Source organism: Syngnathus scovelli, chromosome 6, assembly GCF_024217435.2.
Source record: "Syngnathus scovelli strain Florida chromosome 6, RoL_Ssco_1.2, whole genome shotgun sequence".
Classification (NCBI taxonomy): domain Eukaryota; kingdom Metazoa; phylum Chordata; class Actinopteri; order Syngnathiformes; family Syngnathidae; genus Syngnathus; species Syngnathus scovelli.
Genome location: NC_090852.1, coordinates 16806746 through 16822412, shown reverse-complemented (window position 1 = coordinate 16822412; position 15667 = coordinate 16806746). Strand labels below are relative to the sequence as shown.

General features: G+C 42.8%; 2 protein-coding genes across 14 annotated transcripts in view; both read left to right on the top strand.

The window, feature by feature from the left end:
- LOC125970842 (neuronal cell adhesion molecule) overlaps positions 1-5352 on the top strand; it is a 43298-nt gene extending 37946 nt beyond the window's left edge. For 7 of the 12 annotated variants that reach the window (XM_049723518.1, XM_049723517.1, XM_049723516.1 and 4 more), the window contains 5 exons: positions 73-192; positions 316-477; positions 963-1094; positions 1266-1344; positions 3338-5352. In XM_049723518.1, coding sequence (XP_049579475.1) covers positions 73-192; positions 316-477; positions 963-1094; positions 1266-1344; positions 3338-3593 — 749 coding nt within the window. In that variant the 3' untranslated portion in view covers positions 3594-5352. The remainder of the gene's footprint in view (positions 1-72; positions 193-315; positions 478-962; positions 1095-1265; positions 1345-3337) is intronic. The other 5 variants (XM_049723525.1, XM_049723523.1, XM_049723522.1 and 2 more) reach the window with 1 other exon arrangement.
- A 2269-nt stretch (positions 5353-7621) lies between these two features.
- The window catches only part of cntn1a (contactin 1a), a 30610-nt gene continuing 22564 nt past the window's right edge, over positions 7622-15667 (top strand). Inside the window, exon 1 of one of the 2 annotated variants that reach the window (XM_049723526.2) lies at positions 7622-7793. The gene's annotated coding sequence lies outside the window, so the exon portion shown is untranslated. Of the gene's footprint in view, positions 7799-15667 lie in introns of both variants that reach the window. The other variant, XM_049723527.2, reaches the window with a different exon arrangement.

Below are 15667 nucleotides of genomic sequence, written 5' to 3'. Positions count from 1 at the left end.
GAGCGCTTTCACCCCCGCTAGCACCTTAGCACCTTCACGCCTGCCAACAGATGTTCTCTCTTGTGTGTTCAGCGCCGGCGGCCAGTCCTTTTGGCAGCGTTAACTCCTCCAGGGGAGAGGACGGCACCCTGATCAGTTGGGAGTACTGGGGCCCGGACAGAAACATTTATTTAGAATACATAGTGGAGAACAGTAAGCAATTCATTTTATAACCTTAATAAAGTGGCTCATGGAGTAGAAAATAGTCACGATGGAGTCCGCCAGTCACATGACATCTCCAAGTGTTGTTCGCCGTCCTCCCCCCCTCCCCTGCAGGTGAAGGCGAAGACGAGTGGCGCAAAGAGCCGGTGAACGGCTCTCAGAACTTTATGCTCAAGGGCCTGAAGGAGGGCCTCTCCTATAGGGTGCGCTTGGTGGCCCAAGGTCACGCCGACCAAGAGCCCCATCGCTCCAAGGAGCTCACGGTGACGGTGCCAGGTGAGGCGCGTTCCTGGGCCCACCATTTTTTTTTTTTTTAGCGGTACATTGTATGGTTGCGGTTTCAAGCAGGCATGTTGTGTTATTGGGAGTTGTCGTTTTGTTGTAGCGCTAATATAGTCGTACGCTACGTGGCTTGCATTAATATCGAAAGGTCATCCTTAGTGAACTTGTGAGTGTGTGGATGTTTGTGTTGTTTTTGTGTTCTTGTGATTACAATAAATCAGTGCATCTTCCATCTAATATTTGATATGATCAATGTTGGGTAAGTTATAAATTCAAAATGTCCCCCCCCCACACACACACACACTCCCGTCGTTTCATTTTCACCCAACACTGGATGTTGCTAACCCTTCCGTCATGAAAGTGGTTAGCAAGTTAACCAATCACGACCCACCGCTGAGCAAGTAGATAGAACAACGTTCCTCCGTGTCGCCATTGCAAAGCCGATGAGGTGAAAGCGTCTTCCTTCCTTTGCTTGTCAGCTGTGGCGAGCAGACAGGTGGACATCGCCACGCAGGGTTGGTTCATCGGCCTCATGTGTGCCATCGCCCTCCTGATCCTCATCCTCCTCATCATTTGCTTCATCCAGAGGAACAAAGGAGGAAAATATCCAGGTAAGCTAGCATCCCCTGTCTGCATAAAATAACTTCGTCCATTTTTGTATTTGTGACCTCATAGAACACAAACGCTGCAGCAGCACATGTGGACAGACAATATCGTTGCCATAACAACAGCGGCAAAACACCTATTTTAGTGGCTAATTTCTTTTCCTGTTTCGGGCGTAGTCAAAGAGAAGGAGGACGCTCACACAGACCCGGAGTTCCAGCCCATGAAAGACGAAGACTGCACTTTTGGGGAATACAGGTGAGAGAACACGATCAAGACTCAGTAGCCCGTTTAAACCCAGCGACTTTCTAACCGGGCTGGAGCTCTTTTTTTTACCACTTATAACTGACAATGATGAACAGGAAATGCCCCGCCCCTCCATTAGCCAAAAAGCACTTTTAGTTTTTGGGGCGGGACGTCCGTGGATGGCACATTTTTTGGACTCTTTGCTCGATAAGACTCTTCAGGTTCTCAGGATGAAAGGGGGGTCTGTTTCTTCCATTCAATTAATTCATTTGCAGCAGAATATGAATAATAAGCTACTTAAGACAGCGATCAAAGCTCACCGTTAAGCTATGCCTGTTAGCATCCTGAACGAGGTTGCGCACAGAACCAAGCACTTTACTTGCAACATTTCTCTATATTGTCTTTTGTGTTTTCATGTTTTTTATGATGTAACGTGTACAAATATGATGGGGTCCAAACAAGTATTTTTTTCTTAAAGTACTTTATATTTTTTTTGTATGTATATCCAAATGTGAGTTATAGAATTGATATTAACATGCATATCTATATGTACAGGAAAATATTTAGTTATATATATGTGGGATGCATGTTGTGAGATGATATACATTTATGAGGATATTAAAAATATGCATTAGCTTATAATGTGTTGAAATGGATTGTTGGTCGAATAATGCATGTTGTAAGGATTCTGTTATTTAGGGGAGCGGTAGCAACGGAATTTTATTTTTTTCGGGGGGTCATAAGTAAGCCAATTTTTTTCCAATTCCATATTTGCTTGTTAGTTTCTCAATAAGTCACATGCGAGACCTCTTTGCTTCCTATATCATACAATTTACACGCGAATACGTGTAGGGGGAATCCCTCATAAAAAGAGGTAAGGGTGATGTCTTACATGTGTGTTTGTGAGAGGGTGGGTGTCACTGTGGAGAGAAGAAGAAAAAAAAGAAAAAATTGCTCGCTTGAAATCGCATCGCAGGCTTGTCAGTCATCAAGTTGAATATTTGCAAAGTCATAAAGCCTTTGTGGTGTCTGAACACACTGAGTCAGTCTGGAATTTGGACGTGACATACTTAAGCTGTTTGGGCAATTGTATTGATGTGCATTTTATTAAATTTTTGTGGTTTAGCAGAAAAAAATAGTTCCTTGACATTCTCATAACAGCCAACATTGATATTTGCAAAAGCTGTGACCTAAGCACTTAATTAGATAATGAAAAGAAGGGGCCCAGAGATAGAGCTGTGGGGAACGCCAGGTCTGACTGGAGACATAAAAGTTTATTGGGGCCCCAAACACACGCCTCTTGCCTCTTACAGCTCAGTCAAGTCTACTTTTGCTAGCATAACAAAATTCAACATCAATCAAGTAGAGAAGACCCAATACTTTTGCCCATGCCGTGTCGAAATTGAACAAACCTTTCAGCATCATGACGGCTTTATGCTTGTGTGTCATCGACGTTCAACTCATGCACATGAAGGAGAATTTACGTTATGTTGAAGACAATCATGCTTGCTTCTGGATTGGTTGCATTTCTTTTGACGTCATTTTTTAATTTGCAATCACAGCGTTTTTATGTGTCTGTGACGCTGCAACACAACACATGTGACCACCTCATGTCGAAATTTGGTTTCAAGGGGAATCCAACCAGTGTGACATTGCTTGACTTCTATTCCCCTGTTGCTTGATGGAAACCAACGAATCACACAGATTTTTTTTTTTCAGACTTGGAGCTAAACAAATTCGAAATTGTTGCGAAATCTTACACCGGTGATTAATTTACCGTTAATCTATCGATCTCTCATACAATATTATATCTCTTGATTTAGAGATAAGTAAATTTGAGTAAATTGAAATTATCTAACTAATCTCAGTCATCCCCGTGAATCATGTGACCTCAGTTCCAGACACACACCTTTAGCTGTTCGCTCCGTCTCAAAAAAAAAAAAAGTTGCATCCGGCACATCATCATCATCACCTCTAACGCCTTGCATGTCATTCTCTCCTTCAGTGACAATGAGGACCATAAACCATTAAAAGGGAGCCGCACACCATCGAGCGGGACTGTTAAGCGGGACGACAGTGATGACAGTTTAGTAGACTACGGGGAAGGAGGCGACGGCCAGTTCAACGAGGACGGCTCGTTTATCGGCCAGTATAGCGGAAAGAGCGCCAGCCGGGACACCACCACCGGCGCCGAGGGCCTCGAAAGCTCTGAGGCGCCGTCCCCGATTAATGCCATGAACTCCTTGAACTCCTTCGTGTAGCCTCACCATCCAACAAAAAAGGACATGTATGCGGCATTGCGTAACCTTCACTGAGACGCTTTTGGGAAAGCGATAACCGAAGGCCTTTACCATTAACATCCCCTCTTTGGACTAAATAGACATGTTCACCAGTATGGTTTGGTTTCCAGTCTCTCCTTTTGGAAGTGGCTACCATTTCTACCAACAGTTTTGTTTTTTCTGTTTGTAAGTTGCAAAATTGCTAGCTAGCTAGCTAGCTATCAGATTCGTTAGCACACAAACTAGCTAAACGTAGCAAAACATAACACAATTTTCCAGAAAACTGTAATGATTTTAGCATTGCAACTGTTTAGCTAGCTAAATGCTAGCCAGCATACAAAACTTTGTACACATTTTTGCTACCTCCATGGTGTGCAAAAGGCACAAGGGAAGAGTTTTGGGGTTCGTTTGTTAGCTCGCTACTTTTCATTCAGTTAGCGAAAATACTTTGTGGTGCTCAGGGATGGAACAGTACCCCACCAAAATCATAGTGGTAGTGTCCATCTGTCATCTTCCATAAACCAGGAAGCAGGTTGCCACCTAACAGTGGATACAAATATGGTGATAAATATAATGGTGACCCACGATTTTTTCCCCGTATTAAGCGAGAGCATCACAGGCATGCTAGTGTTGCATCATGAATCGTGGCATGGCATGTCCCCATCCAAAACCATGCACACCCCTGCCCTAATTTGCGCCTTAATTTGACCTTTGCTAATTGGTGTGCTAGTGCCTTTACTTCATGCTAAGGGCCGTTTTACATTTATGACAAAACATGCTGGGACATCAAGCTAGTGCTGTCTTAACTAAGCCTTGTTGCATGAGCTGATGAAGTCCAATTTCAATTGATTGAAATTTGGGGATTTTGGGATACATTTTTGGGAAATCAAACAAACCCAATATGGAAAATAATATTTTAACTCGGTTACAGATTTTCCTCAGCAGGGTTGAGTTGTTTCTGCCAATGTAATTAGATTTTCGCTTTTACGAGTTTTATTTTGTCATTGAGGGGCGGGTCTAAGGGAGAAAATATGGCACAGATTTTTTTCAGGATAAGCAGCACACTTTTTTAATTGCTTGATTGAGTTGTCGACGCAACGACCACATTAAAAATGAAAATATCCTGCAGCATCCACATCTTTTATCCATTTTTTTACAATGATAATAATGTGTTGACTTGTACTAACGACGCTTCTTGAGAGCCTTTATATGGGATCAAGGTTTCTTTTTTCTTAACTTGCATCAAGTTTGACTTTGTTTTTTTTTATTATTATGGTATGGTATGACTTGTAGAATATTTTGTTGAAATATGTAAATATACCCTTCAAATGGATTGTACAGGGCTTGCGAGGGAGGCGCCGTGCATGATTTCTAATGTTCATAGGACTGTATTAAATGTAGAGAATATATATATATATAAATATAAATATACAGTAATCATTTTTTTTGCTGTGCATTGTGTACATACTCAATGTTATTCTGTAACAAACTGGACAGAGACGAATCATATACGCCTGATTTAATTATTTTTTTTCCAGATATTGCTTGTCCGGGTGACATTTCTACACTGCCAAAAAAAATGTTTTCAACAATATTTCAGCTTGTTTTTTTGTATTTAAGAAACAAATTTGTACTAACACAAAACTTCAGTTGTTTGTATGTAATTTCTTTTTGTTTTAGTTAAAGTATGAATCTTCATACGGGAGCTCTATTGAATGAATAAACAATCAGGTTCCTCCAATTGTGACTTGTTGGTGTTAATACTTGAGCGCCCCCTAGTGACAGCCATGCACTGACGCTGATGTAGACAAGCAGCTGCCCTCTTTTCTGATTGCCCCCATCCTTCAGTCCTTCAACCCACCCCCACCCCTGCTCCCACCACTTATCCAATTCCCGGCGGATTTCATTTTGCGTCGTCCGCCCGTCTGCCTCGGCGTCCATTATCTTCCGGCCTCCATGATTGAACGGCATGTGCGGGAGCTTTTAGCTCCACCTGCAATCAGGTTTGACCTGAAACCTCTGAACATTAGCCCATTGAGGTTTTAGACTTAGTGAAGCAGGATGTAGTTAATGATAGTTATTATTTTTAACACGATTCTAGGGCTTATTTTAATGTTTCGATTATTTTGTCAATTCATCGATGAGTTGTCATTTCCATCCCTTTGTCAAAAACAGGACATTATTTCAATTTGACGATGCAGAATATGCACACTTTAATGTGGGCCATGTCTCCAAAACCATGCAATGGGGACTGTGCCACATTTCCATTCCGATCTCAAGTCTTCTGTTCTTCAAGGCAAACAAGTCGGTCTTTCATTGTTCCATCTTCAAACCCAAACGTCCTTTGGTGCACAATAGTCACATCCATATCACCTCCCCCAGTCACATGACTTGCTTCGTTATAATCCTTTCCACACCCTGATTTCTATCCCCCAAGCGCCCCCATTGAGTCCCATGTGTATATAGTTGAAGGGTGAAAGGGGGTGAGGATGAAGGGGGGGGGGTACTTTTGCATGAGCCCCTACGCAAGATCATTGAGGCTAAATCCTCATTTATCACTGCCAACCTCCTCCTCCTCCTTCTCCTCGGCAAGATGACAGCCTCCCATTCTTCCTTCCAGACAGCAGCGTGTTTGCTCTTCCTCTTATTCAACCTCCTGGTAACAATGTCGTACACCGGCGAGGCCTCGTTCGTCTCTATTTGCTTGGTAAGAGAAGTCGTGTTTGTCCGAGAGTTGAACACACATTGTGTTTGGAATAAGTTGAGCGCAAAATTGATATTCTTATGTCACCAAGTCACTCTTTGCTTGGGCAGACTGCAACTACATCTCTCTCGGAGTGGAAAATTGTATTTACTCAGCAATTTGTTATTGTAAATTACAATATCCTCCTCCAAAAAGTTTGAAATGAGAATCGATGAACGGGAAAAAACTATAAAGTTAAAAAAGAAAAGAGTAAAGCCTCCTGTTTGGTGCCATATCATAGCATAGTTCTGGATTATTTTAGTATTTATCATTTTATGAAGAATTTATTCAGTTCCCCCCTCTTGCATCCAAGTGGGCTCAAGTCCTTTGATTAATTCAAGGCCACTCTCCCTCACAGATCACTGCATTATTGATGGGGGTGCTGTCACAACATCAGAGTATTATTTGCGCTGCGCTGTTTACATCCAAGATTTAAATGTAATCCCGGCGGGATTGTGGATTTGGACTGACACATGGTCACGGCCTTGGCATCACGAGATGTGCCCTTTTCATGTGGGCCCGCTGGAAACAGGCAGGAAAAGCCTTTCAACAAATAAATGTTGCTGTTGGGTACACTCACTCCATGCAGTAATGTGCTAATTTCAAGTCATTTAATCCTTGTAAATTAACAGATCGTATCTTCATTGGATCAAGTATTCAGTAGCTCATTTGCCTTGATTTTGGAAACAATGAACTCAAAACTAAAAGAATGTGTAGACTTTTAGTTTAGTTTTTTTTTTTACAGTTTTTTTCCCTTTTTTCAGAAAATACTCTTTGAAATACTTGTGAATAATAAAAAAAAAGACTACAAAATTAATTAAATGGTTGAAGTAATGACGGAAGTGAAAAAAAGCGCAAACAGGAAGTGAGGAAGAGATCCAAGATGACACACAGGTGAGCCGGAAAAAAAAATGGTGAGGAAACAAGAAAGCATCTCCTTGGAAACTGCTAGCAGCGTTCTTGGACTTACATGGACATTTAAACTAAGTGCTTCTAGTCTTTTCTATTCTCTGATAAACAATGTTTGAACGAAATTGGCCTTTTGATTACATAGAAAAGGTCTTCAGTCCATTAAAAATAGGAGTGTTGCATTTTGGTATATATGACACAGTGGTAATGACTTTGTTTTCCTTATGACATTTGTATCTTGAACCATTTATATCGCAAATTATATTATTAAAATTATAGATTTTTTTTACATTTCCGCTCGTTCATGACCACACGTTTGGCTCCCTCTAGCGGCGAGGGCGAACACTGCACCTTCCTCCCAACCCACTGGGGACCGGACCGCGCGGGTCTCTCACTCTCCCCTTCTCTTCGCGTCAGTTTCCTCCTCAGCTCCTTCCCGAGCGGCCGGCGTCGCGGTACTGGAGCAGATGTGAGCGTCGTTGTCCGGGACGACACGGACCCCCACGCACGAGGCTCGCCCTCCGCGCAAGGTAAGGTAAGGCTTGGCTGGCGTGTGCACATTTTGGATTTCCAGGGAATGTTGACAGCTCGGCGGCTGCTGGTAAATATAGTGGTGACGGATTGAGTCTTGTTTACATGTCAGTGGCATGGAGCTCACACGCACCGCAATGCAGAATGCTAGGTGCACATCAAATTGTGTTTTTTTTTTTTTTTTTTTTTGGTGCTGTGGTCGGACGGACGTGCATTGGAGGGGGTTCTGTTCCACTTGCACAGTGGTGCTGATGATGCACGCACATCCTTGCCTGCACCCGAGTAGTGACGTGTGTTACTATGCACACAACACACCTTGCTTTAAAGTCGCCTACCTCTGATTGGGTCGCATTAACATGTAGGGTCACTAACTGCAATGCAAATGATGCACAGTGTGTCTCCATGAGGGGATTGTGTGAGGCAGTGGTTCATGACTGGACTGCAGGTGTGGTACCCATGGGCGCGTCCTGTGCAGTGATTTTGAATGATAGATTCTTGCAGGATGTAGAAATCTGTTGGTAACGCTTATTATGAGTGTCAGAGAATGATCAAAATGTGTGAGATTGATCTATAATATTGTTAACACATGCTGATAAATAAGGGAGTTAAATTATTAGGGATACTTTATTCGACACGTGGACCACATTTGATTTTTAAAACAGATAACCAAGTCAAGTCATTAGTGTATTAGATGTGAAATTAAAAAAATAAATGTTTCGTTTTCAATGGTGCGTTTTTCAAAATTCAAGCTGTCCGAATAATTTTTGTTGTTGTTGTTGCGTTGTTAAGCACAAACTTGAGATGTGCTGCGTGGTGACGGTGTCAGATAGAATTTAAAAATACTCTTTTTTTGTTAAAAAAAAAAAGAGGTATCAGGTGTTTTATTGTCACTCTTAGTTGAAGTTTAATGTCAAATTAAACCGAAAACTGAATTACACGTGTGTTGCAAACAGACATTAGCGTTTAGTTGGCTAGCTTAAGGCTAATACTAACAGAGGCAATTATTAGCGTCAAGGAGTTTGCTATAACCGTTTTGCGATACTCTATCTCCTCACCAACAGGTTCCACCAGATTTTTTTATTTTTCTTTGAGGGAAATTGAAAAATATCTGTCAGCAGCACCCCAAAACAATTTTTATCATCGTTTCTAGTGAACACGGTATTTGACCTTTTGCCAGATTTTACTGAGCTTTGTGTCGAAGAGGAAAAAAAAGCCAAAATGCTCCATCCTGTCAGAAATGATTGCATGGCCGTCTGTCAGGTGGAGCACTTTATGAATGTTGCAAGGAGGACTACTGCTAATGCATCTTGGGCTGTGTACCCCCCCCACCCCCCCCGTACAGCCTCGAGGACAGACCCTCTCCATCATGTTAGGTGAAAGAAAAATTTAGCCCTTCTCCAAAGTAGGTTAAACTCCTTCTCTTTGAAAATGAATTTTGTAATAAGTTTGCTACAATGCTGGCACGCATGCCGGCGCTAGCTAGCTGCGGGCTCCTGATGCATTATGAGGACGCGGCTCTTCTCATCCTCTTTCACTGTCACGACAAATGACTCAACACAAGCGATCTTTTTAAAGGCTCCCGCTGCATCTGTCGTCGCGGTTAGGCCGCATCGCGTTCGATGGCCACAAGGGTGACGGCGATGGCTTTTTTCTCTAAGCTTAACATGGAGACACGGCCTCCCTTTTTGACATTTTCATGCGAGGGGACTTAGTAAAAGAATAAATCTCAATCTGAATGTTTGTTTTGCCAGATGAAGGCCGTTGTCGAGTGATTTCAGGTGATTAGATGGTTTTCCAGATGTGATCCTCCGATTGAATTAAAGCCGGACAAAAGATTGTTCATGTGAAGGGAGATGTGGGCATCTGGCAGGGCTTGGGGGATGTTTTGTTGTTTTGGATGCTCAAGTTTGATCTGGTTTACTGGGATCGGTAAAAAAAAAAAAGTGACATCACCGAAAGACTCGACTATGAATTCAGAATAGTATGCTGCTGTAAATATTGTGTCGTATTTCAACTGATGTGCTCAACGCTTTGTGGTTTTCTTTCCGAGTCTTCGGCCGACCGACCAGAGTCGACCCGAAGAGAAGAAATAGAGTGCCCTAATGAAATGGTGCTGTCAAGTAATATTGAATGGAGTCCCACAGTTGCTGGTCACAGTTGTACCGGCTCTCTCTGATTGAGCGGCGATCTGTATCGGCGCTCGTAAAAGGTCACGCTTCGGATTATATTTGCATATTTGCCCGACCTTCCAATCAGAAATTGGAGAAGTGGAACTTTGTTACATTCTCAACTTGTCAAACTGCAGCTTGATTGCGCAATCTTTACAAAAGTCTTCTTTCTTTACAAGCTTGCTCCCCCCCTCCCTCCTTTTTTTGTTGGCCCTCCAGTTGACAAATGGACAATCAATAGCGAGATGCACTAATGGTACAGTTGTGAGGCGGAGGCACAACATGACGTCTTCGGCTGCAAACAAACACACACATGGACAGACAGACAGCGCTCTCCTCTGTTCATGCCTGAGGAGGAGAAAGTCCTCGTTTGCACTTTATCTCGGCTCCTGGCTGCTTTCGAAATGCATGCGATGCCAAAATGTGCGTGACTAAAGTTTTTCCAAATGTGATCCCCTTTCATGCAAATCCAGCTTAGATGTTGCGTCGCTAACAATATCGGCTAGCAGAGAAAAAGACATTTTGATATAAACACCTTGCTCGATGATGACTGCGATACCAAGTGCTGATTTTGCATTTATGTTGGCCACTGTACTCGTTTTCGCCCCCTTCTCTATAGGGAGACGAGGGGGGGGTCTTGCTTTTATCGGCAGATTTTACATGATTACTCATAGTCACACTGAGTCAAAGCTGCTCATCTCTAAACTGATTGAGCTCATCTGTAGTCTAATTCTCTGGTTGATTTTTTTTTCACGATAAACCTTCATAAGTGTTTCTTTTTAGTGTGTTTTAGGGGAAAAATTATTTATAGTCTGGGACATGATGCCATAGCTATTCTTGTTTTTGTCTATTTATAGGTTTAAAGCTGCTTGACAAATATATTTTGTAGTTGGCATGACTGCTATCGGACGTTATAAAATGTGTTTTGGTCAAAGGACTCCTTTAAAACATTTGAGGAATCACAAACACACATTCCATTGAAGACAAGACAATCTACACAAAATGAAAGTGAGTCAACTCAGATCTCGAAGTCAAAATCCCACAGATGCCAGATGTCAGCATGTTTGGTGAGTAATAGGAAGAGGTTAGATTATAAAGTGTCTGGAATAAAACTCGAGGTTCGAGAGGCAGCTCAGACAAATTGGACTGATCGAAGAATAGCAGGACTGAGCAAACAACGATATTTGCGGTATTGAAGAACTTCAATAAGAAATCCAAGAGGACCTAAGATGGTGCCCAGGGGAACGCCATCATCTCCGTTTACCTTCACTAACCATTTGTCCACTCTTCCTCCGTGTTTCACATTGTTTGTTGAGCTTTCAAAGTGATTCCAAATATGAGTCGTAATCCGATTTGCTCCATTTCCATTGAGTTAATGTACACCAGACAAGCATGCGGTGTTCGGAAATTGTGTTAGCTTTCCTCGGTCACTTACTCTGGAAATTGGATGGCACTAATGTGTGTCATTAACGGGAGCTCATTTTTGAGTCGAGTATTTTTTAAGCAGTGTGTATATTTACGATTATCAACGATTAGCCACCATCGTATTGACAAGTCATAAAGAAAACGAATGGACGGTTGGATATTAATCAAAATGATCAATAGCATTTTTTTATGGCAAGTAGCATCACCTCACAAAGCTGTACAGATGATTAAAGTGTAATACTGCATTATTTAGCCTCATTGCAAAGATTAGATTGCCTCCAGCATTGATATTCTCGCTAATCTGCCGCATTGTCGTCTACCTAATCCTCTTCGTTGTTCATCGCCGGATCGTTTCAGTTTACCGTTTGTTCGGATGCTCTCGGCCGCTATCTTTTTTTAGCGGCTGGGATGAAGAACAAGACGGACGGCGTTTGCGGGCTGCCCAATTAGATAGAGAAGCCTCATTGGGCCCAAGCCACTCCCAGGGCCTTTGAACGCGGCCTGTTGCTATGGCGCTAAGAGCATACGCGGCAGACAGGAACACAAAACGTCTTGCTGCTTGATCAGCATTCAAGACTGCCGGGCATGATAATGCCGCCTATTATTTCTCATGCGGAGCAAACATGAACCTGTTTGTTTCACTCTCGTGATTCAGGCCAGATGAGTCTTCTTGATTTGAACGGATCCTAAATGACATTTGTGGGAAGACTAAAGGAAGCAGAAACGTCCTTGGTTGAAAAGAACTCGGTTGACCCCGAACCCTCAGGCGATGGTATTTTACGTGTGAGAATTTACGAACGAAGGGTTTAGGGAAGGGCCGAAAAGACGAAGGATTCCTCCTGGCACGTGAAGCGCATACCGAAGGGGGCGGGGGTTGACCTCCTGGGAAGTGTCGTTACACATTTCGAGGCGTTCTATTTTCCCTTTTTCAGGACAGCTGGAAGGCTAAATTGTTTTCGGATCAATAGTTTAGCTTCCTCGCGGACCGACAAAGTGAGTGAAGTGCATTTCAAGCATCGCAATCCCATTACGCTCGGCGAGTGCTGCCGCTACGCCGACTGTCGGTTCACCTGCATTGTCTCATTCGCGACCACCCAAAGACGGCTTTTGTTTGAATCAATTAACGGCATTCACTTAAAGAGATTAAATCGGATTAAAAAATCAAGTTGATGGTAGTGGGAAGAGTAGCAGCTCTGTCATCGCCTTGGCAACCAGATAATTTCGGTAGACAAGTGACGCTGCTGTACTTTAAAAGTTTACATCAAACTAGCATAGCTAGCTAGCTAGCATAGTGCTTTCTAATTTGTGTTGTACCTCGCTGCTGCTCCTTTATTAAATAATCCATTATGCACTGTAATTTCCGGAACGCTCTTCTCACTAAAAGATTTCCTCTCTCGGGAAATCGATTTAAAGTTACGACCCTGCGTCACGCTGATTGCAAACTAACGCTACTAACTTGCTTTTTCTAACTCTGCTTCTGTTCAAAAGGGGGGGAAAAGGTGTTTGGTGGAACAAAACATTTGGAGCTCTTCCTTCATTCCTTCAATCGGTGAAACGGCGAATAAAAGCTCCGAGCCGCGGGCAACCGATGTTTGTTTTGCTGGTCAGCCTCGGAGCTTCTGGAACCTTTTCGCCGCCTTTATTGAGCATTCGGTTTGGGTGAGCCGGACAAAACCGCTCGGGTTTCCCTTCGGATCCTCTCTAAAGATCTCAAACAATCGCTTTTGCCGCATGTCTAATGTTGGCTCGCAAAGACGAAAGCTTAAGTAACCCTCTCGATTGAAGGCCGGTCTTTGTCGCGGCCCTCGCTCTTCAACTGGCAGGTCAACCGCGCGCGTTAGCTTGCATGACGCCGCTGCTAGTGATGTAACCACCTGCGTCATGTTTTAGCAAACAATACAACAGCGCTAATAGCGGTCCCCACACAAAAACGTTGATATTTTCAGCCACAGTTTTCATCCTTAGGCATGAAAACTGTTAAGATGGATGGATGGACAGACTCTGGCTGACTTATTCATGATTCTTGTGGACTAATTGCGCTCCAGTTTTTTTTTCTTCTCTCTCTTGGCTCTCACTTGCTAGCTGCTGGAGCTTTTGTTGCAATCTGCTAATTCATGCTGCCGACATTACAGCCTCACACTTCTGCTTAGCAACGGCACATTTGGCCCCCGAGAAGACAAACAGGTTCATGAAAAGCAGCAACCCATCCTGTTTTGGATTATATAGCTCATTTTTGGTGAAAGACTCAAGTCAGGGTTATGATTATATACTTTTTGCTCTCATTACTGGTTGACTGAAAGAGGAACAAAAAAAGCTGATGAAGGTTAACAACCTTTGTTAGAGTTGATTTGGAAATTGAATACAAATGAAGGCATGATTCACAAATTTGCATGTCATTGTTGTCATTATCGGCCGTCTAGACTAAAGGAGGAGCCGGAAAGAGTCGATTTCCCGCGAGAAGGTAATCATCTCTCGCAGAGTCTGAAAACGTTCCAATCACCGGCTATTAGTCTGCTCAATAAAAGAAAACTTTTGTAAGCAACTTCTTTTCCAGTTACTGACATTTCATTAGGTACACTAATCGAACGGGAGTTGTATAAAAAATAATATTGCTAATTTCAGAGATCATAACGTAACACGATGGTCATATTTGAGTCCTGCTAAAGTGTTAGCAGGATTACACAAAGCCGACTTAATCAGGCTTGGAGGATGGGCTAAAGAAGAACCCCATTCAATTTACAGCTCAGGCTTAATGTGAGTATTTCGTCGCCATTTGTGGGATAAGGAACTTTTCACAATTTAGCGAAGTGACTAATGCAAAAAATGCTGGCATATGCAAAAGAAGGGCTGTGCCATTAAAATGTTTCAGTTCAAATCTTAATAAAATATTTTATTAAAATCTTTTAGTTTTCTATAACAGCACAAAATGAACAAAATCTAACTTTGAAGCCAGGTAAGCGGACTGATTTCAAAATCGACCAAATTAGCTGTAAGCTAACTCGCTAGCTTGAGTGTTCGGCCACTAAACACTGTGTGTGTGACCACTTGAAATGTGTCAGTGTTACAGTGGCCACTTTTGCCAAATGGATTATTTATGAGGAACATGCAGCAGCTGGGAGTGGTGCAAAGGGCATCCAGAGGTGAATCCGACTCGGACTCTCACCCACACACTGTCTCTTTTACGCACTTGTGTTATCAGCGGCACACAGCTCCACTCATGCAGTGTATGCACACACACACACACACTGGTGTGAAGGACACAGCGTCATAGATCAACACACACGACAGTCTTCTCAAAGACACACAAACACATGAATACACAAAAGATGAAAAGGGGTGGGGCCACGCTTCTGCTAATTCCCCTTCCACAGAAGACAACAACAGTGAAAGGGCGGTTAGTGCTCGTTAGCGCTCCACCGGAGGCGGAGCTTACGGGAATGGTTCTTTGATACCAAAGCGGGAATCGTTTTAGCTTTATAATTACCCTTTTGTATTACTTCTGTTTTATGTTAGAGTTGCAGTACTCGCCTGACGTCGCCATGAGTACAGTTTAGTTTTTGAGTCCAAACATTTTGGACTTCAGTTTCTGCTGACCAGACATGAATACGTATGTCACGGCATAAAAGTCGTGAGTCACTCCTGAGAGTGTAAAGTAGTCAGTGGAGCCACAGAGGAGGCTTTTATCTGGCGCACTTTCAATTCAGGAGGACGTCTGAGCCCTTAAACTGCTTAGCTTAGCCCCAAAGTTGCGTCGTACAGTTACATTTAAAGCTTTATTACTAGCGTAGCCTGAAAGTCGATTTCTTCACATATTTCTTCGTGTCTCTTTGCATTTCTCCCACAAGCTATACATTGTGTTTTTTTGCTCAGTCGGCGTGAACATTGCCCTATTTAAAGACACCCTACATGGTGCTCGAGACACGACGAGGCGACGTTGACCCCTCCGCTGAAGCCCCTCCCCGCCCAACTCCTTTGAATGTTTTTTTTTTTTTTTTTTTTTAAACCACCAACATTGTTGTCTTCAGATGCTCCAGGCCATCAGCGATTGTTCATTTCAGTCCTAAAAAGAGCAGGGTGGTCAGCCAGCCTCTTGAATGCCAATGGTGACCTATATACGGTGTGAAGACCTGCTGGCTCAAAGGAAGAAGAGGTCGGGGCACATGCTAAGTATCCACTTTAATGAACCTTAAAGCCATACAGCTAGCGTTAGCGTGAGCTCAGCGACATAATTCACATTGTTGATTTAATAGGCAGCAGAAAAAGTTTGGATTATTATTCCG